We start from the raw sequence: 23,256 nt of genomic DNA on the forward strand, positions 1-23,256 counted from the left end.
GCTTGTATGAAGGATCAGGAATCCCCAAGGAGGGAATCATGGTGGAACAGGAGAGGAAATGCATCTGACTTGGGAAGCTGGATGTATGGAGGTGAGTCAGAGGTTTAGTATTTGCCCTAGGAAAGAAAAGGGCAATGACAGCATTCAAGACAGGCTCAGTAGTATGTGACCTGGGTGAAGGCCAGTGGGATATGGTTCCCATTAGACTAGAAAGCTTGGATCTGGCCAGTAGGATCAATGGATAGATAGATAGATAGATTCTGTACAGATGTGAAAGTATACATGTATATATACATATACATATATATATATAGTACCAGTAGAGATAGATAGAGATAAATAGGTAGATAGATAGAACGATAGATAGATCCATGATGTTCTTATTTATGAAAATAACAAATCTTTCTGCAGGAGAAAAATCTCTCAATAACCTAATCACATAAATCAGTGATTTTTAATAGGTCTTGAACTTATTAAGACATCATTTCCCAACATTTCAAGTGAAATGATTCACCAAAGAAACAATTTCCACTGCATCCAGAATTGTTCATCTTACCCTTGCCATAAATTATTGTAGCAGGGAACACCCTGGGGAGAAGAGCCAGGAGTAGCTTCTGTTAAAATAATACCATGCTTTAGGCTCATGGACCTCTGGACTGTATTGCTTTTTCATGCTGAGATGTCATAAAGAATTCTCACTAGAAATTAGTACAATTTTTGTTACTTTCAACACTTACACACTACCAGATATGGCTTATTTAGAATGCTCCTTTATATCAAGTGTCTGTTTTGGATTTTGGTTGCCATTGCTTCTTCACTTATTCATTTAAATTTTTACATTGTCTTTTTTCTATGTTTCTGTATTACACGTGCCTTTCCTCTCTTCTGTTCCTCCTTAGCGTTATTTTATTTTGTGTCAATACTAGTGCTTAGACTCCAGGGCTGGATGTTGCCCCTTAGCTTTTCCATTTAAGGTTATCAGTCTACCACTTATGCTACAGCTCCACTTCCAGTTTTTTTTTTGCTGGTTAATTGGAAATAAGAGTCTTAAGAACTTTTCTACTTGGTTTGCCTTCAAACCAAGGTCCTCAGATCTCCTCCTGCATAGCGAGGATTACAGGCATGAGCTACTGGCTCATGAGCGCTCATAGTAAGGAAAACAAGCTTCAACCTCTACTCTTTTCTTATTTCTGGATCCTTTTCTCTCCTGTCTCTCTCTTCCTCTCAACATTTCTACCTACCTTGATTTCTCGTTCTCCCTCTTCTTTCTCTCATACCTTTTCTTTTCCCTCTTGTAGCTTGTTATTATCCCATCCCCCCTCCCTCTCTCTCTCCCTCTCTCCCTCCCACCTTCCCTCCCTCTCTGCCAGTGAGGTGTTATCTACATTCACTATGCCAACTACCTACTTCCAGTCATGGGACCCCACCACAATAAAAATGCATAGTATTTTCACCCCCAAAGTCTTCCCTCAGCAATGACTAAGCAGATGTGTTACAATGACTCATAGCTTTGGCTAGTCGTGTGCTAGAATCCTGCAGTCTATGCCTTTGTCTTCCTCCTTCCGCACAGCAACAACTTTAGATTTCTCTATCTGTGGATTCTCAACAATCCATCAGCCTCCACTTCTACTGGGTGGGTTGTTAGCATAGACTGGGTCACTGGGTGGAGTAATGATACTCAAGTTACATGACTATGAATACAGCTACTAGTAACATTACGTGCAGGCCTTTGTGTGGCTGAGCACCTTGGTTCCCCTTCCTTCAGGGGATCCCCACTTTCCACTTTTAGTCTATCTGCCTCAACTCTGTGTCCCCCATAAATGTTTGTTGAATAGCCCCTGGTACTGGGACTTGACCTCAGAACCTTGCCCCTGCTTAGCCTGTTTATTTAAATGGTCTCTCTTGCTAGAGTCACTCCTTTGAGTGACAGCTTTGTGCTGTTTTGGGGACTGATCTCCTGAACTTTTCTTTTTTTTTTCTATGAAAATTTCTTTAATTTGATCCTTTTGGAAATACACTTTCTCATTTTTATTTTCACAATACAAAAATGTTCAATGTCTACTAATGATCTATTGGAAGCAGACGATAGGGAGGAGGTTCTGAGCATGCAGTTGTCACTGGTGCTCACATCCAAGTCAGGGTTCACCATGATCTGCCTCTCCCCACCCCCTCCTCTCTCTCTCTCTCTCTCTCTCTCTCTCTCTCTCTCTCTCTTCTCTCTCTCTCTCTTTCTCTCTCTCTCTCTCTCTTTCTCTCTCTCTCTCTCTCTCTCTCTCTCTCACACACACACACACACACACACACACACACACATTGCGTACACACATGCACACAGAAACATCAAGCAAGGATGAGCAATGAAGAAACTCTGCAGAGCGAGCCAAGCACCCACTTATAACAGCATTAGATTTTTCTCTGGGCCACTTCACAAAAGCTGGCATGGCAGGAGAGTGTAATGGCCCATGCCGGCTCCCCCAGGGATCCACCCTGCATCATTCCCACAGGAAACAAGCCTGACTGATGTTTTCAAGCAGCTGTGGTGGGAAGCTGTGGCCTCCAGGAGCCATGCCCTTGACCTCTGACTGCCCCACAGACTGGGACAGGCAGTAGAGAGCTCAAGCCTGAACCTGAGGCCAAGACACCAGATGTGGGCTCTGTTTTCATACAGACCAGCAGGAAAGCTTTCCAGGTGCAGAAAATAATTAACAGGTTAGTATAGTAACTCCGATGCTCAAAACAGCCCACAGCTGTGATGTGTGTCCATAGTTAGTTTAGATTAAAAAGGAGAAAGAAAGAAAGGGGAAAAAAAGCAGCAGCCACCAAAGTAAAAACTGGAAACCCTCATGGTTTTGCCCCTCCCACACCATGCTTTTGTAACGCAATGCAGTGTGGTTTCCCAGCATGCTCCTCAGGTCTTGGTTACCTGGTGTCAGGAACTTCGAAGAGCTTGGCCAGGCTGACCATACGGCTCCCTACCAAAAGAAGCTCTTCCTTCATCCTTTTCAATTTCTTGGCCTTCTTGCATCCCTCCTTCTTGCTCCATCTCCCAAGCTGGCTTCTCCTGCATTGTAATCTTCTCTCCCACTGTGCTGGTAGCCGAGAAGCTGTTGGTGCAGAAGTCATGGTTCTGTCACTTATGAGACGAGGTTTTCGTGTCCAGCTTCTTCTGCTCCACTTCTTGCCAACTGTCTTCTTTCCGTTTTCTCTTGGTCTACTTGTCTTCCCATTTCTTCCCAACATTCTCAGCATAGTTTTGGATCCATAGCTTTCTGCATATTTGCTAGTATTCATATCAATCTTAACTAAGTCAGGCTGGCTGAGAGATGCGAAGGCCAATGTGCCATCAATCCAGGATTTGTGAATGTTACCAAAGGCACTGAAAAGCTGGTAAAGGTCACTGGTTTTCCACACCTTAGGAAATGTCACATAGAGTCATGGTCACATTTAGACTGCAAGTCTGGCCCTTCCAGGTTTAGATCAGGGGGTCTAGGATCCCCATGAGAGATAGCTTGTTTAAAAAAAGCTCGGTGAGTTTTGATTTGGCAGACACATGAATTTTTGGTGGACCAAGAAAAGAACCCGGATGTTCATGTGGGGCTGAAGCGCAGTCAGGTGATAGAAACATCACAGAGCTGCTCGCAAGCTTGGAAAACCTTCCGCACTTTCAACTTTAGGAAGGTTGAAAAGTGTCTCTTTTAACCACTTTTCCAATTCTGCAAGGGATGTGTTGTTAATGATTTCCTTAAAAGGCTGTGTGCTGGCCATCAATTTAGTATCCCAGAGCCTGGGAAAGACACACATCATCATCTCCTTAAAGCCATTCAAATGCGGAGGCAGAGGGCAGTAGAACTGGTGGACTGAGTGCATGATGTTCAGGAGCATATTGTGTCCCAGAATGAGTGATGGCATGAATGACTCTTGAGAATCCCACAGCGTCATTAAGTTCCTCCTGTTCTTTAGCATGTTTCTGCTGCTCCCTTCTCTTGCGTTCTTCCTCATTACTTTGCAGACAACTATGTATCGCTCCTTCTTTTCTGTTTCTCAAGTCTCAACATGAATGCTTTGGAGATACTTCCAGCTCAAAGTTTGATTAATTAGCTTTCTTTGGAACCCACTCCATGGCTCTAAATCCAAATTCTTGTTCTCTTCGCTTTGTAGTAAGTCTTCTATTTTCATTACAACTTGCTCAATAAGCTTCTTCTGATCTTCAGGAATCATCACAGGACACTGTGAAGTGTCGGGAGACATGTAGGCCAGTGCCCCCTCGCCATTAGCCTGAGAACGTTTTTCATCATATTGCTCTCTCAGCTATCATTCTTCTTCCTGATTTAAATATGGAATTCCATTGAGAAAAACTTTATTAAAATCAAATCCTTGGCTTGCTAGGAAATCAGTGCTGGAGCTCTGACAAACGAATTTGACATCTGGTGAGGATCTACTGAAGGGCTTGGGAAAAACATAGAAGTTCAATGACTTTGTTATATGTTTTGAATCTGTGTGGTCTGTGTACTTAAAAGTGCAAAGGCCAAACTGAAACGGCAAAAAGTCCATGGAATGCCTTTTAAGCTTCTGATATCTCTCTTTTGGAGTGTCAAAACCATAAGTTAATGTGGTCACGGGGATCCATCACTGATTCCCCATCGATAGCAGAGGAATCTGCCTCCTCTATGGCCTGGTACACTTTATGAAGATTACTCTTCCTGTGGGGCCAGGTAGCTCATGAACTTTTCTGTCAGGACTGGCTTTGAACTGCAAACCTCTGGCTCTCAACTTCCTGATTACCTAGGATTACAAGTGTAAACACTAGCACCTGACTTGAATGTGCCTTTGAATACCATCACAATTGAATTGCCCAAGGAAGAATAATCTAAGGTAATTTTAGCAACTATATCCTGTAATATATCCCTGTTATAATATATAACTATATCCAGGTTAGAATTTATTTTATAAACATATACATTCACTATTTGGGTTTATTTAATTTCCTTCTTATTTTTAATTGATACATAATAACTTCACGGATTTGAGTCTTGCGATGGGCTGTGATAAACTTTAGATATTATGTAATAATTAAATCAGTTGGTTTCGCTCCTTAAACATTTATCTTTAGGGTGAAATATTAATAATCCTTCTAACAGCTCTAAATGTACATTGCTGTCATCTCTACACCCTCCTGTCAGCAGAACTCCACTACTGTTGCTCCTATCTAATCATGACTTAATAGCCATTCATAAATCCTGTCATAGTAGCTGCCTTTCCACTCTGTGAAATCAACTACTGTGCGTGCGTGCGTGTGTGCTTGTGTGTGTGTGTGTGTGTGTGTGTGTGTGTGTGTGTGCGCGCGTGTGTGAGTGTTGTATATGCCAACACTTGGGCTTGGATTCAGAACTTGGGTACTATCTTTTTAGTTCTTTTGCTCAGAGTTGGTACTCTACTACTTGTGCAATGGCTCCATTTTTTGGCTTTTTTGGTCCATAGTGGGAGATAAATCTCATAGACTTTCCTGCCCAGTCTGGCTTTGAACCATCATCCTCAGATCTCAGCCTTCTAAGAGGTCAACTATTTTTATTCCACAAAATAGGAAGATTGTGTGGTATCAGACTTTCTATTCCCGGCTTCCTCATTTAACGTAGTGTCCTATTGGTTCATCTATGTGGTTCCAAGCAACAGCATTTCATTCTCTGGCTATATATCCAGATCACATGGTCATTCCAGTTGTGATTTTTTTTTAAAGTCCATGCTGCTTTCCACAACTTAGTCGTAACTAAACTAATATCTACAGTTTGGTTTGTAAAGGTTCCCTTTTCTTAACCTTCTGACAATTTACAACTCAGTTTCTCTCTCATTGATTGAATATTTTATTTCTGTAACAATTTTGATCTGTTTTTACAGCTTAACCTTTGTTAGAATAGACAATGACAAATTTGAAATACCTTATCTGTAGCATCACAGTTCAAATGCATTGAAAAGTTTTTAATCTTAATGACTAAGCCTGACCTAGCCTGAACTCACCAGGTGGTTGCAGATGGGGGAGGGTTTAATTTCTTGCATTCTATTACATTTCTGAAAACATAAAATATTGGTTGATATGCCCTTACTTTGTATTATTAAAAAAATCCTTAGTTATGGCTATAATGTTTTCCTAACTATTGAAAAGTAATGCCCAGTAAGGGAACTGCAAGCTAGGTAGCACACTATAATGACATACCTGTTAGTTTAGTTGTGGCTGTTTTATGCTGACTCCCTGCAAAGACAGCACAGGCTGATATTTCATGACATTTGCAAACTTCCCCACCTGGAGAAATGAGAGCTGCTCTTTCTCAGCAATGTGCATTCTGTATTCAAATCACAATCCTTACCCTTCCAAGCAACAAATGGAGTCCTCCTTTTTCTTTGGATATGTTCTGGTTTGAGCAGGGGCAGAGGGGGTGGGGAGGCAGGAGGGACTGAATCCCAATCTCTGCAGTGAGGCCTTCGGTTCAAGCAGAGCAGGTTTACACTGGCTTCTCTTTGACAAGGATTCATCAAAGTTTTGCAGGCCAATGAAATATTTATGACAGGAATTGTCTGGAAGCAGTCTGGGTGGGTGGGAGTACGTAGAAGAGTCAGTGCATTGTGGGTAGAAGAATTCATCCTAGGATTCGGCCCCTATAAAGTGTGGCAAGGTTGGGGAAGTGAAGTCTGAAAGGGAAGAAGACCAGTCGATCTGAGAACAGAAGTGTCTAGATGGGTGACATTCTGGAGGATCTCAGGGAACTCGTTCCTGGATATGGCTGCCATATTGAAGAAGTGTCAGTGAAGCGTCCAGAAATGGGTCTGCTGTCACTCTGGGCTGTCTCACCGAGAAGCACTGTATCCCTAGTGGAGGAACATAAGGGAGATGCAACCTGCCTATGCCTCAATGTTAGCTTTTACTGCACAAATACCTTCAGAAGCAGCAATTCAGATTGTGTGTCCATCTGTGTCTAATTCAGAACCATAGAGGGTTAGGAGTAGTCCCAAGCTTGATGGATTTGGGACAGCCACAGCCCAGCACTTAGGATGCGACTCTAAAGTGCAAATTACTGTTTTATACATTCATTCCCTACATCATCTTCTGAAAACATGAAGGATGAATTTCTTGAAGGCTCAAAAGACATAACAGTCATATTATGTAGAATACAGTGGTTGGCATTGTGGTTCAAAGCCTTAGGGCTTCAAAATCAAAAGATTTCTCAGTAAGTATTGTGAGTTCTATTTAATACACATTGGTAAAAACGCTCATGCTGTCTTTTTCCTTCTCTTTAAGCACTTTGGGACTCTTTTTCACTTGGTAACTCAGAGAATGGGGGAAACTCAAAGTCCTGGGAAGGGCTGGAAAGCTGGATTTGGAGTCAACAACATGGTGGATAGCAGATTCTGTGTATTTCAGGGCTGACCTGCATGTGGTTGCATATCTCTCTCCACCTGTGGTTTTTAGCTTTTTCTTTAGCCTTTTAAAAAATCTAATATTTAATTTTTTGTTATCTTCAAGTAGTTGCCCAAAAGGATTTCACTTCATCATATCAGTTTATGAGTACAATGAATCTTGATCAGGGTCACCTCACCCATCATTTCCCCTCATCTCACCTAACACCACTCATCTTCTCAAGTCACCTGGCTCCATGTTGGCTAGATCTCATGTGCAGAACCTGTCCGGTTCTGCACACCTTGCCCTGATTTCTTTCCTTTCCCATCAAGCATTTAGGGATTGGTTTCTGCAACATGCACCTAGTAAAGGGATCACATGGCACCTGGAATGGTTACCTGAAGCTCGTTAGTCCTGGCAGAAGCCAGGATTTGGGGGCAGGGATCAAATGGGGGCGTGTTAGAAGTGGACTCCATGTAGAGGTGGTTTATAGCATGGGTGGCAAAAGTGCAGGAGCTAAAGCAGCTGTGGTGGTTTGCAAATTACTTATATTAAACAACTAAGTGATTTGGTATATAATTAAATATATTAGAAATCAAGGGAACCAGATTTCTCACCACTAAAGTGAAGATTATAAACATAGAAAGAAAAGGCAAGAAGGAAGCCTGAGGTGGTAATTTTAAGTTGAAGTGATCAGAATGAATGCAAAGGTTTAAAAAAACAAACACAGAGAGTCATGGAAATAGTCATAATATGCACATTCGAGTATATGCAAATACATAGAGATATATTTCCTATTGGTCAAGTGAAAGAGCCCAGAACCAGGATCCCAGGAGCACGGCTCACTTAGAAAGCCCGAATATGTAGGCCAGCTCTGAATCTATGCCTGCACACTTCAAGCCCACAAACAAGAAAGGTGGAGAAGTAAAAGATGGGCCTGAAAATCTTGTTGCAATAGAGAACAAGCCAAAACCCCATTAATTGTGGGAAGAAGTCACAGACGCCAGCTTGGAGGGGCTCCCACAAGTCAAAAGCAATTTGAGCCTCATATGATTAACAATCATCTCAGGCCATCTAATAAAAAACAATTCAAGGATCAACACTGTGGTTAGGAAAGTAAATGGAGAGAAAAGGAAATGTTTACAGTCAGCAGAAAACTAAGTAATAAAGATAGGCAGAGTTCATTGCTACATGGTTAATATAGAATATATATATGTACATATATATGGTGGTTAATACAGAAAAGAATATTCTTTATCTGTAGGTTCAAATAAGGGATAGAACACTGATATAATTTGGGAGTGTGTCCCTCCAAATTTTAAATTAACTGCAGTCAGAAAAATGGTGATTTTTATTATATGTGTTATATATGTTATGTATATTACCTAAATATTACATTATCTAGTCATTGTTATAAAAGTATAATAACATATTATATATTATGCATTCATATGTATATTAATATTATAAGAATTAATATACTAATATATAACATGTTTATATGTTATATATTATATAATATATGGCATATTATATATTAATATATAAACATATTGTATTAATATATTATATATTATATAGCAATATATACCAATAAATATATATTGTTATATATAATATTAATAATAAATAGATAATGCAATATTTAGGTAATAAGTTAAATAACTTGTTCTATGTTTGACCAACAAGAAAGTAGCTTTGCCAATACCTCTCCAAATGTCAAAGATTCTCACAGACCTGAAACCAAATAATCTTCTAAAGTACTTCTACCATTCATTCTTTCTTTTTTTGCCAGTCCTAGGCTTGAGCTCAGGGCCTGAGCACTGTCCTTGGACTTTCTCAAGGCTAGAGCTCTACCACTTGAGCCTGAGCACAATTTTTGACTTTTTTCTAAGTATATGGTACCGAGGAATCGAACCTGGGTCTTCGTGCATAGTAGGCAAGCACTCTACCACTAGGCCAAACTCCCGGCCCCCATTCATTCTTATATTTTATATTACAACATAACCACATGGCTTTTAATTCACTGGATGTATCATATTCTTCCTGATATCCTTCAAAACCCATCTCAGACTTGACCAACTGAAGGAACTGTCCTTTTCTCCTTTGGGGTACTGTAAATGGAAGTTAGTACTTCATACGTGCTGATAATGTGCTAATCACTGAGCTACAACCCCAGTCCCAGTTCTTGTTTTTGGCTGAACCTCTCATGTGCACACACACACACACACACACACACACACACACACACACACACACTTCACATGCTCTATTGACCATAGTTCATTGTCATGGTTCATTATACATGAAGACCTTATGAAACCCAATGCACATGAATCATAGTGCCTTACCCACATAGCAAAGTGCCTTACACACATTTTTTTACAAAATATGAACATGTTTTATTTATACTTAATAAACATTTATCTTAATTTATTTTTAAAGATTTTTATTAACATTGATTTTTACATCCTAATGCAAATGTCATGTTTAACAAACAAGCATTCAGAAAAGGAATCTCTATATGCAATCACTGGCACATAGATTTTAAAACATAATTAAAATAAAGCTGAGGGTTTGTATGTCATAGATATGTATTAATCTATGTAATAAAACATTATGTCTATAGAGTATATAGCCCATCATTATGTCTGTGTAGTTATGTTTGTATCTCCAAGACCATGTCCATAACCTTGGGGACCCAAGTATTGAGTCATTGCTTTTGTACTGTTTGGATCTAATATCCACATATTTAAGAATACCTTGCGCCTTTTGTTTCTTTGGTCATGATTTCTCTCACTCAACATGATTCGCTCTAGTTTCATCCACTTCCCTGCAGATGCCATTATTTTATCTTGTTTGTTGGCGTGTGCGTGTGTGTGTGTGTGTGTGTGTGTGTGTGTGTGTGTGTATTGTATCCATTCATCTGCAGTAGGGCATCTGGGTTGTTCCCATCGATTGGCTATTGTGAATAGTTGCACAGACATTATTGGCTATTGTGAATAGTTGCACAGACATTATGGTGCTCACACATATGCTGTCATAGTGCCATGCACATATGCAATTTCTTGGTAAACACATTGGGCATGATATCTTGCTAATATATCATGACATCTGGTACACACACGTTATGGTGCTTTCCACACATGGATACTATGGTGCCTTACATACACATACCATAGCTTCTTGCACATGTATACATGCTCACACACATGACCAGAAGACTTTATATGTCATTTGGAGACTTGTTTGACCTTATGTCGATCTCTCCTGTCCTAAAAAAGCTCATTGTTTTCCTCATCCCTTTGGACAATGCCTGTTAAATGTATATGTTACAGTAGACACACATGTATTTCTTGACATACAAATATTCCTACTCTTTCCTGAGGAGAATTTTTAGAATGTTTATCAGGAGGATATATGTGCCACTCTCATCCCATTTTCCTTCTAGCAGAATAAATTTGGCTCATTTTCTCAAGCTATTCCAGGAACCAATTTAAGCAGGTGAGAAGGCCTGAGCTAGCATTGCATTTGTGTCAGTGTGGTGGAATGATGGAGATGTGTTGTAAATTTCCCAGGAAGTGCACTCTAAGGAGCCTCAGTTGGTCTGTGTGACTGAGGTTGTCTTTCATCTGGAGGGCCAGCCCCCGAGGATGCATCCCTGTGCTTGAGAATGTTATGGTGCCGTTTTCTCTTCTGTTAAGAGTAGTTCAAGGCACGGTCCATCTCCCAGGGCTGGAGATCTACAAATTATCTTTGATCTTTGGGCCATGGTTTCCTGGCCTGGGTGGATTAAAGAATTAAAGTTAGACACTGGTGGCCCACCATTGCAATCCCAGCTACTCGGGAGGCTGAGCTCTGAGGATCATGGTTTGAAGCCAGCCCAGGCTTCAATTCCCTGAAGTTTTTATAGCCAACTAACCAGCAAGGAACTGGAAATGGAGGAATTAAAGACTCAAAATGGAAGCTTCTGTTATTAGTTTTTATTTACTCTGAGTTGACTACATGTACACACAGTCATGTCCTCCGGTAACTCCTAGTCAAAATAGTGGTTTGGAGTGTGTAAGTTAAATGAGGTCCAGCCACAACCCAGGTAACCTTTAGAATTTTTGGTGAGTGAAGCAGTTGGATTCTGGGGTCTTCTCTCTTTTAGCATGTTATTATTAAATACACAGTCCCTGCCTATAAATGTTCATGCTATTACAGCTCAACCCAGTGAAGATGCCTGAACTAAACAGAACTGTAGTTAAGATAAAGGAAAAAAACAATGGATGCATGTCTTGGTGTGTGAACTTCAGAAGCCATCAGAAAATCATGCACAAGCATTTTAATAGCTGTTGTTTGCTTAAACTGTGCTCATTTGATATTTTAATCATGTTATTGCCATTTATTTGAAGTTGACCTTTCTACCAACTCCTCTGTACCAAAGGATTCACTCTTCTAAAGAGCTGCCTAAGTGTAATTATTCTTTGTGAAATTTTTATGTTTGTTTTTGGGTTTTTGTAGGGCTGGGTGTAGAAGCCAGACCCTTGCACATACTCTGCAAATGCTCTGTCTGAGCCTTACCCCAGTCCTGTCCTACTGTAACTGGAGGATTTTATTTCTATCAATACATTGACACACTCCTTCATTATTAGGACATGGCACTAGTCAGTCAAACTTAAGGAAAATTTTCAGAATCTTAGCATATGGAGAAATGTAACAGGTGCTAGGTCTTGTGACTGTTCATTGGGTTGGCCAATGCCCTGGTCTTGTTATTCTGGCAATCAGGGAACCTGCCTCTGTCTGGCAAACTGTTGTTTTAGGATTACTTGAAAGGAAATGTAGTATGTTGTTAAATGTCCTACTATACATAGACTAGTTAAGAGAGCCTTGAACGTATATTTTCTTTATACTATTCATTGCCTAGGATGCAGTTACCCTACTGACTTTGGTGAACACATATGAAAGGATAATTTTTGACTCTTCCCCTGTAACCAGGACTTCCTTTCTTGCATGTACAAAGCCCATATGACTTTCATTTCGAACTGCAGCTTTGCACTCCAGACTCTTGGCATCCCTCATGCACATCTTTAGTTTCAGAACCCATGACTATCTCTCCTGTGGCTCAGTGGCCTTCATAATCAGGGTCTTTCTTCCTTTGCTCCATATCTTTAAAGTCTGGTTATGTGAACTCTTTCAAAAAAAATCTCTAAGCTTAGTGCAATCTGACCTTGCCTTATCTTTCCATTTCTTTGATAAACCATTATGGCCCATACTCAATACTTTAGTATATGGTGATGAGTAAAAACTTAATATTTTTAAAGTAATGATGAAGATTTCTACCAGATTGATCCATTTAATATTCATAGATAACACAACAGCAATTATTTTTAAATGTTTCTCTTACATATATACTAAAATAAAGTATATATATATATATATGTAAGTATGTGTGTATGAGTATGTGTGTATGTGTGTGTGTGTGTGTGTGTGTGTGTGTAGGTAAGGGTGGGAGGGGGGATCTGTCACTGGATTGTTACCCAGTCTTTTTATGCTTTAGTTACTTTTTTTAGATAGCATCTCACATGTTTTTTTTTGCCTGGACTGTGAGTCTTACCCATGCTTTCTGTGTGGCTAGGATCTCAGGCAAACGTGCATCTAGATGCATAAAATATTTTCATTAATACTTTAAAATGTCCAATTTTTACAATTAAATCTTTCTGTAAATACAACTGGGGTTTTATTCATGGATCCTGTGATCTTCATACCATTTCCTGGGCAATAATAACCTTTTCCTCACAAATGTTAGTGCTTTATTTTCCACAAACTATATGACGAGGGGTTTTGTGGTCCTATCTTATCTAATTCATCAGTCATGTTTGTGCAATCTTCATTTCTAGGAAGCACAGTGAATATTTGAAGGGCCACAGTGTCTTGGGCCGACATGCATTGAGCCGTCCTCTGAGTCATGCATACTGTTCCACACACTGAAAGTCCCCAGGACCCAGTGATAAACTAGAAGGAAGCCTGGTACTGGGTACACTGGTAAACAAGGGATTGACCCAAGCATTAGTCATTTTCAACCCCAGTGTGTGCAGAGCACAGGTTTCAATAGCAAGAAATCAGTTATTTGTAGCTGAATAACAAGTTTGAAAGGACTCTACAATGGGGATGCTATGAATGAGACTTGCAAGAACATTTGTTTGTTGGATTTGTTTTCTTCATAACGTCTGCTGGCCTCAGATTTACAGTCCTTCTGACTCAGCCTCCTAAATGCTCAGATTAATAACATGAACCACCCTGCCCAGCTCAGAAGAGAATTGAAAACGCATTCTTATCTGCATGCTAGTTGGGAGGAGAAACAAATTGAGGATACAAGGAAATCATAGTGAGATATAAGGCAATCAAGTCCTGGGGAAACAAGAACTTAGTTCCCTGCCTAGGCAAAATGGGTGTTTTCTGAGGCTACAAGACTGGGCATCATCAGCTCAATGCTTCTAGAAATTAAACTCTGGGAGCAATGTGGAAGCTTGACTGGCAGAGGGGCATCCTGAGACAATTATCAGGATACTGTTATAGGCTGTACAGGCTAGACTGGGCCTGTCTTTGTGTACCTTAGTATAGTTTCTAATTAGCCATCTAATTTTGTTAAAAAAAAATCTAGACCGATGAGCATGGTCTCAGCTAGTGTCTCTCAAAATCTATAGAATGTCATAGATGCCAGATGTTATTTTGTGGTCAAATAAATTTGAGAAACACAGCTCAATACATTCAAATCATTTGTTCTACTTCAGATCTTCTCAAGTCTTTTAGGATAATAATATGAATTAGGAGTTTCTAACACCTTTTTGTGCCATGTGATTATACTGGAGATTTAACTCAAGGCCTGAATACTAATGCTTAGCTTTTTCAAACTCAAGTCTGGAAGTTTACCACTTGAGTCACAGATCTACTCTGGCTTCTAGGTGGTTAATTCAAGATAAATGTCTCATGGACTTTTCTCCCTGGGCTGCTTTTTTTGAACTTGATACTAAGATCTCAGCCTCCTGTGTAGCTAGGATTAAGGCATAAGCTACTCGTACCAGACTTTCTAACACTTTTTTTCACCAGACTATTTTCCTTGTCTTACTTTTACTGCACAGCGTTCTGAAGATTTCAGTTGAAATGAATATTCTTTATAAAACAATGATCAAAACAAAAAAGAAAGTTTTATTGAAAAGATGGCCTCTGAATGATATATCAATTACTCTATGACCTACCTGTTCATTTTATATACACTTTATTATGCTCTTCAAAAGTCTCATTGTTTCTGTGATGACAGTATATGAACATTAAATCTACAAGGCAAGTTTATAGCTTAGTACCTCAGTGCCTGACTCTATTTCAAATGAAAATCAGAGCCCAGCCCTGGAGCCTGTAGCTGGGTTTTACCACAGCAGGTGGTATGATTGCTTTTGCAAGCTATGTTCATTTCATTCTTCAGTACGTGTATGCCATAAAATGTCTCTTTGGGGACCACAAAGCACAAAGCTTAGGCTGTTGACTCAAAGCAACAGCAAATTGGACACTTAATGAAATCCACAGGTGGGAAAAGCCAAGTTCTGGCTTTTCTCCGCTGTATTGTGTGCAAGAAACTGAGCTCACATCGGAGCACATTACCTTTCTTTAATAACTTTTTTCTTTTTTTTTCTTTGATAACTTTTTACTTAGCCTCATCCTATATGACCATGTATACATAGCTTTTGAGCTATTATGACCCTATGCTGGGAGAATTCTGGACATATACTAATAGTTATAAATGAGGAAAAACATGGAGCCTGTGTTTCTTTGGGTCATGCTTACGTCACTTAATATGAATGAACTCCAGGATATGGAAACAAGAGATTTATATTTGTGATTGTTGTTCTTAATGTACTATGTGAAGCTATTTATTTTTTATTCTTTTCCCCTTATGGTTTATCTCATGTTGTTACTATATCTGAATATGGTACCTGATATATTATATATGGTTTTATTTGTTTATTTGAAAAAGGGAAAGGAAGAGAGAAACAAGATGAGTGGGAGGGGGTAGGGGAAGGAAATTGATAAAAAAAAAACGTGTTCAAGAAGTAATGTACCCATTACCTGATGAATGTAACTATAACCTCTCTGTACATCACCCCAGCAATTTAAAAAAAGAACTTTTCCCCACAACTTCACTTTCTTTGTGAATTTCATGAAGTGCCTCAATTATTTTGCACAAAGATGCTTTAATGATATAATGTTGCTGGGTGCTGATGGCTCACACCTATAATCCTAGCTACTTGAGAGGCTAAGATCTGAGAATTGAGATTTGGAACCCAAATCCAGGTAGGAAAGTCTGAGGTTCTATTTCCAATGAACTAGTAAAAAGCCAGAAGTAGAGCTGTGGCTCAGGTGAAAGAGCACTAGTCTTGGGCAGGAAAAAAAAAAACTAAGGGGGAATGCCCAGGCCCTGAGTTCAATCCCCATTATTAGTGCGTGCATATACATACATACACACATATAAATACATGTACACTCATATACTCATTGGGCATTTTTTCCAAGTTAAACTGCAGATAAGAGTCTCTACAACTTTTGTGCTCAGGCTAGCTTAGAACCAGGATCCTCAGATTGAAGCCTTCTAAGTAACTAGGATTACAGGAGTGCGCTATCAGAATCTGGCAGGGTTTTCTTTTCCATATGTGAATGACAGGTAAAGATACCTAACTCTATTCAGGATTAATTAGATTAAATATCTCTTATTTAGCCTAAACAAAGTACTCAGGAAGTAGAGATCTTACTCAGATATTTTTATTGTGTAAATGTTAATAGTGGTCATCTCCAACTGATGAAGGTCATGTTATTTATTATTCTTTTAAATACAGATAATGTCAATGAGTATAAAATGCAATCACACAAAGTGGATATAAATACATATTTAGTCAGCCCTCTGTACCTACAAGTCCCATAGTTGTGACTCAACCACCACAGACTGAAAATACTCAGGGAAAAAAATTACATCTGTGTTGAACATCACAGACTTTTTCACTTCTCTAAGCAATACAGTTGCGTTCAATAGTATTTGCATTGTTCCAAGTCATTTAGAGAAGAGTTAAACAAAAGGATATGCATGACAGTCATTCACAAATACATATATACTATTTGCCCCTGACTTTTGATTCATGTCCCTGATCAAGTTTTATCTCTGATGAACATTTCCTTCTTTGATGTTCTATTGTTTTTTTGACAGTCTTGGGGCTTGAATCTCAAACTTGTTTTGATTTGCACTTCTTTTATGGCCAGAGATGTCAAGAGCATTTCTTTATGTGTCTATAGGCCATTCTTATTTCCTCTTCAGAGAAGTTTCTCTTTAACCTACCTTTCTTTGGGGATTTATTTTTGAGATTTAATATTTTTAGCTGTAGGTATATTTAGATATGAGGACTCTTCTTATCCTAAATTGAATATTCTTCCCTGAGATTGGAAGAATTAATCGAGGTCTACCTGTCTTTGAATAATATGAGAAATAATAGCAACTTAGACACAAAATAATCATGTGATCCCAGATTAGAGGATGGATTTCATGTCTTCTCCATTTTACCTGTTGGCTTTGATTTACATTTAGGATAAGGTATTTTCTAGCTGCTAACATCTGTTTTGTTGTTAATTGCTTCACCTACATCACAAGCAGTCGTATTCTTACTGCTCATGTGCCTTATTTAACAGCAATATAATTGGCTAGCATTCATTAGGAGTAACCATTGACTTAGAGTTCTTTGTAGTTCTTCAACTACCGTGAAATGCTGGGATCTTCCTGAACAATCGATTTCATAAGATGCCAAAGTCAGTGCAAAGCTTTCTGAGACTTACTGGGTAGAAATTGAGCACCTTTGACTTGAAATCATTAAAACTGAATAGAATAATACAACTATAAGAACTTACTAAATGTCCTCTTCTCATTTTTTTCCTTCATAGCTTAAAAGGAGCTGATGCTGGCAATGGCATCAGGGTGTTTGTGCCTGATATTGGAATGTTCATTGCAAGTCTGACCATCTGGCTTGTGTGCAGAAACATTGTTCAGAAGCCAGAGACAGAAGAAGCAGCACAGTATAATTCAGAGTGTGAAGAGGAAGAATTGGTAAGTCTGACTCCATGTGTCTTTCTTCTTTGAATGATAGGGCTGTGATTCATCCTTCTTTGAATGATAGATACATAGAACAGGACAGTAAGAGCTAAAGGGGCAGAGCAGAGGATGGCCAACTATGCACTGGCATGAATGGCCCTGCCAAAGGCATCGCCCCAGACACATGTCCTCTCCCAGACCTCAGAGATGAGGAGACAGATACAGGAGACTTGACATTAGCCCTTCACGAGGCCCTCAGCAGCTAGGAGCCAGCATTCACCCCACGGTTCTTCATCACACCCAAGCAATTGCATTGTATTAGTTCAAGTGCCCAACACCGAAAAGTCATGCACAGAATTCTGACCCACTTGGTCTGGAAACCTTAGTTATTGCAAAATACTCAGCAAAGAAGTCGCATCTAGTGGGTTTTAGTGAAAGAAAATATTAGTTTTCCCTTGAAGTTTTCCCCTGTATCTTGCCCCTCCAAGTTTTATTGCCTTGGTTAAGTGATTTTGAAGATGACTAATAATTAAATATAATCCTATACTTTTAAAGGTATGAGAACTTAAAGAGTGGCACAAATAATGAGTGAACTGTGTGTTTGTTAGCTTGTGGAAAGGTTTCAGACACAGCTGTTGGACCAGAAATGTGTTCTTGTTTCTGTCATGGTGTGTGGGAACAGGTCAGACACCTGTCACAATGTCCTGGGGCTTGCTCTGGAATACTGTTACATGATAATAATAACTTACTATGTCACAAAATCTGAGGTATCCCTCATTTCTACAAAGCCATTGAGCTTTTTAACACAGAGCTTAAATTGACAAAGAAAAAAGTTATTTAAAAATACTTAGACTAGATATTTGACACAAGATACAACTCCCAGATGTTTTTAGTCACAGGTTGTGGGGAGAAATTAAACATGTAAAACTAAAATTAATTGACATTGTTTGCTTTAATAATGTAAACCGCTAAGAAAGAGCTAAAGGAAGAAGGGTTTCAATTATATTAAATGATTTGTCCTTCATAAAAAGGCAGAAAATTGCCTCATATGCTTTAAAGGAAAGTAACTAGTAAAGGAAAGATATAATTCCATCTCATCCTATTGAAACTAGAAACTCTATTGCCATAAACTTTATGAGTTGAAGATATGGAATCATATTATGTGTCGATATTCTGCTGTTTTTAGGGCAAAAAGCTGCAAAGTGTAAAAGACAATTAAAGCAAAGCAGCTTCTGAGGAGATTTTTTTCCCTCAAGTTTACAACTCCTAAAATCGGAGAAAGCTATAAAAGTGATTTGTTTTTGACTTTACAATTTTAAGACAGGGAACTAAAATGTTGAATATCTGGTTTTACATTTGGATTTTACACTATGTACAGTGTTAAGATTCTTTTTAATCATTACTAATTGTCCCTAGTTTGGTGGAAATAAATCCATTAACTCAGGTTTGGTTTGGTCAACTTCCAGCTTTATGCTAGCTAATTGGAGATATGAGTCTCTCAGATTTGTCTGCCTAAGCTGGCTTTGAACTCAGATCTTCAGATATTAGCCTCCTAAGTAGCTAAAGTAACATGTGTGAGCAATCTAACTCGTAACTCAGGTTTTGCAAGCTTAGGACATTGTATTATTAAGAGATGATAATTTGTCAGTTATTTTCCTATCACAGTTGGAGTTGAAAAATATTCATGTTGATTGAGTTATCTAGCAATGATGGTTGTGTCATATTTCAGACAACTGTTGATTCTCTTCTTTGCTACACAGTGGAATGATCCCATCTCCACACCAGAAAAAAACAAAGGCATTAATCACTTAGCACATAGTTGTCACCAATACCAAAGAAACTGTCAAACAAAGCCACTACCCCTTCATACCCTTCTAAACACCCACCCCCACAGTGCTTGCTCATTTTAGTAGCTTAAAAGTTGCTGTTTCTTTATGCCGTTCTTTGATTTGAGAGGTAGTGGGGCAATTTCAAAGTTGGGCTCCTCTAAGACTTACAGAAGCTTAGAAGCTTAATTTGGACAGTGTTTTTGAGGTGAAACAAGTGATCTGTGCCAATCATAACAGATCAGTGAACTACAAGACTTCTTATAAAGACAACATTCATCGTTAATCATAGACTCTGTTTGGCTTGCCAAGGCTAGGGAAATACTTGCTGACCCCCAGAAAGGCAGTTAAGCTCTGAGTGAGGGTTTTACCTCTAGAGAACACATTAATTCTTTCTGGAGAGCATGGGTTAATTCTCAAATCATGTTTCCTCCTGTACCATACCCCATTTTTATGTTTAGGCTTAAATATCCAAAACTTATGTATTATTAATTACATTACCTAAAGATAACAAAATATTCTAGACATCTTTCATTTCCAGCTTTGAAACTACTATGGCAAATAGCGGGGCTATTTTCCTCCTCAACTAAATTATAGATACTAATTTTCCATTTTCTTGGCCATTCCAGTCCACTAGATAACTTAAGAGAAACAAGATGCTAGGTGAATTCTTCCCAATTAATCTACAGGGAAATAATTCCTGCTTGTAACAATCTGGACTTGAGTCTGAAAGGAATGGGAACACACAGCCAAAATAAGCAGAAGAATTTATTTTATTTTTCAAGGGCCCAACATACTTCCTCTTGCTTATAACTCTTGGCTTTTACACTCCAGAATGTTTGGTTTTTGAGGATGCTGGAAGAATAGTGTTTGCTGGCATTGTTTCTTCTTTCATTTATCTCAGTGGAGAAATGGCAAGATTAATCCTCTGGAGCCCAAGAGAATTCTTTTCCAGCTGTAGCACTGTTTTAAAGTAGCAGCTAACATCAGGACAGGATTGCTGTCTTTGGGTCTTGGTTGATGTGATAAGGAAGCTTTGAGAAGTGTTCACCAATCCCAGGCTTCTATGGAAAGTACCTGGGAAAAGTGGAAGCCACAAAGCCATCTCAGTTGCCTTTGGCTTGCTCTGAAATTGCACAGAAGACAGACCTAAGCAAAGTACCCCATCTCTCACCTCAAAGAAGTTCTATCTGGATAGACATGATTCATTTCCTTTGTGTGTTTTCATTCAGAAACAGATCCACCAGTCAGAGCCAAAAAAATAGGTTATCCTCCAATATTTTGCTTATAAAACTTTATATTGTGAAAGCAAAATTAGGTAGAAAGTGTTATCTCGCAATGAAACAATACTAGACTGATGTCATGTGTATGTTGCTTTATTTGCAACCATGGTTTTGAAGCCTGATGTTTTTAAGCAAATAAAATTTCACGTATTTTTAAACCACATTTCTGACAGATTCAGTTTTTTATCCAGTAGCAATTACAGTCATATCTTGCTTACTTAGATGTATCTTTACAAAGTTTCTTTAAATTCAATTAACTTTGTATCTTTAAATAGTTATTCAAGAGGATTCCAATTCATGATGTTAATTTATGTGTATATTGTGTAATAATCAGTGTCTCCTCTTCCCTCCTTCTTTTTTCCATCTAGTCCAACCCCGCCTAACCCTTCAAGTCATCGAAATATATCTTTTTAATAGCCAGACAAATCAAACAAATAGAAACATGAAGTATAAAGCATATACTCTTCCAGGTGTCCTTAGTTCACTTGGCAGCCATCCTAGGCAGAAAAGTGTGTTCGATTATCTCCAAAAGCCAGCCCAGGCAGAAATGTCTATGATACTTCATCTTCAAAATAAACAACAAAAAGCAGTGATGGAGGTATGGCTCAAGTAGGAGAGCAAGCAGAAGGCCTTGATACCAGCAAAAGTTCAATTAATTGCCAACATTTGGGGGGGTGCAGAATTTAGACCCTGCTAATGTTCTTGGCAAGCTCCTTCTGAATCTCAGGTTTTGCCCTCTGCTCTCTTATCTACCACACCTCTTGGGCTGTGGTGACATCTGAGATAAATGACCAACCACGCTGTGCTTTCTACTTCAGCTTTCAGACCTTAGTTAATGTTTCTTTACAGAGAAAAAATGAGCAAGAAAGGGAGAAATCAGTCTTTATTGATGCCTTCTAATTAGGCATTATACATTTTCTCCATTCCAACCTGAGATTGCCTCTGAAGCCATTGGCTTTAAATTTCCTAGACCTGCTTTTCAAGTAGACAAAGCAATTATTTGCAACATGGAACCATTCAGGGCAGTGAAGAACTGGATAGCTGCCCAGGTGTCTTGCAAATCTTGCATTTTATGACTTGTGCCGAATGAAAACCTGTCCTGTGATTGTTCTAGGGAGGATGTTATTTCCAGGAAAGAAGAAATAAAGGAAGGAAGATAGGAAGGAAGGGAGGAAGGAAGGAAGGAAGGAAGAAAGGAAGGAAGGAAGGAAGGAAGGGAGGGAGGGAGGGAGGGAGGGAGGGAGGGAGGACAATTACAAAATATTTTTGTCTTATTTTATCCATTTATTGGCCATGTATAACAGTACCTGTTCTCTGCCTTTATCAAGGAATCAAAATGTCAAAGGATTTTTTAGTCCGTAAGGAGATTTCTAAAACAATATTTTTACAAATTCTTAAGAGTATTTTCTTCTGTTCTTGGAATAAATGATAGGTGATTTTATTCAGCCACGTACAAAAACAAAGTATCTGCATGGAAACTTAGAGAAGTTACAGAGTTCCTGGTCCCTTCATGGCAGATTCTGATCTCCCACATGAGCTTCCCACAATACCAGCTATTGCTGTACCTGCTTTGTTAAGATCATAACCTGTCGTTATTCTCCATACTGCTCTGCATTGGTAATTAGCACCTCTCTCACACTAAGTCTATGAGGATGAGGATCCTTACTATCTTATTCTCTGTTGTAGACTGGAACATGACAAAATCAATGAAAACTGCACACTTCGTACAGCTCATATGCTTACCAAGTTCATTGACAAAACACTAACTGATTCACACAGAAGCTTGTTCAAAGCAATCCAAATATAAACTGAAGGAATCAAAGAACAAGAATATGCCTTAGGTCAAGTGTGGCTCAAAAGTTTTTATCTCCAGAGATATGGGGTGCAGCTATATGTTGGCAGGCCTATTTTTGCTTGTTTTTTGGTTGCAAAGGCAATGTAAAGAGGGGTTACAGTTACATATTAAGGTAATGAGTACATTTCCTTTTAAATAGTATTACTCATCCCTCGTATTCTCCCTTACCCTCTCCCTAGGACTCCCCTCCCCCCAAGTTTTAAAGTTCATTTCCAACATGGTGTCAGTATCACTGTTGAATTGGTTTACCCCTTGTCTGTGATTACCCTTCTCTTTCCCAAATCAGATAAACTTATACACAAGACAAAAGGGTATCAAAATCAGAAACAGTAACCATGAGAAATAAACTAGAGGAGAAAAAAAATGAAATAACTGGGAGAGAGAGAGGGAGAGAATAACCACGAAAACTGTTCTTTCCATATCAAAGAAATCATTTTGATTAGTATCATTTATGTGGTCATAAGTACATAGTTTTGGAAATATTCTGAACCTCTATTAAGACTATTCTAGGCATACACTATTACAAATAGGGAAACCATGGAGCCTATGTTTCTTCGGGTCTGACTTACTAGACCTAATATGATTTTTTCTAAGTCTTTCTATTTTCTTACAAATGGGGCAATGCCATTCTTTCTTAGTGAAACATAGAATTCCATTGTGCATATATATTTTTTGATCCATTCATTTACTGAGAAACATCATCTGGCTTGATTCTATATCTTAGCTATGTTAAACAATGCTGCAATGAACATGATTGTGCTGGTAGCTTTAGTATGGTCTGGTTTGTGATCATTTAG

At 38.8% G+C, this 23,256-nt stretch overlaps 1 protein-coding gene and 1 pseudogene across 1 annotated transcript in view; one reads left to right on the forward strand and one right to left on the reverse strand.

Annotated features, from left to right (window-relative positions):
- The window catches only part of LOC150039353 (piezo-type mechanosensitive ion channel component 2-like), a 104,983-nt gene that overhangs the window by 21,516 nt on the left and 60,211 nt on the right, over positions 1-23,256 (forward strand). The window contains exon 3 of the mRNA XM_090327828.1: positions 17,348-17,510. Within this exon, the coding sequence (XP_090183954.1) occupies positions 17,348-17,510 (163 nt within the window). The remainder of the gene's footprint in view (positions 1-17,347; positions 17,511-23,256) is intronic.
- LOC150039354 (poly(A)-specific ribonuclease PARN pseudogene) lies at positions 2,920-7,863 on the reverse strand (annotated as a pseudogene).

This window comes from Megascapheus bottae, unplaced genomic scaffold (genome assembly GCF_031878675.1).
Source record: "Megascapheus bottae isolate mThoBot1 unplaced genomic scaffold, mThoBot2.hap1 HAP1_SCAFFOLD_40, whole genome shotgun sequence".
NCBI lineage: Eukaryota > Metazoa > Chordata > Mammalia > Rodentia > Geomyidae > Megascapheus > Megascapheus bottae.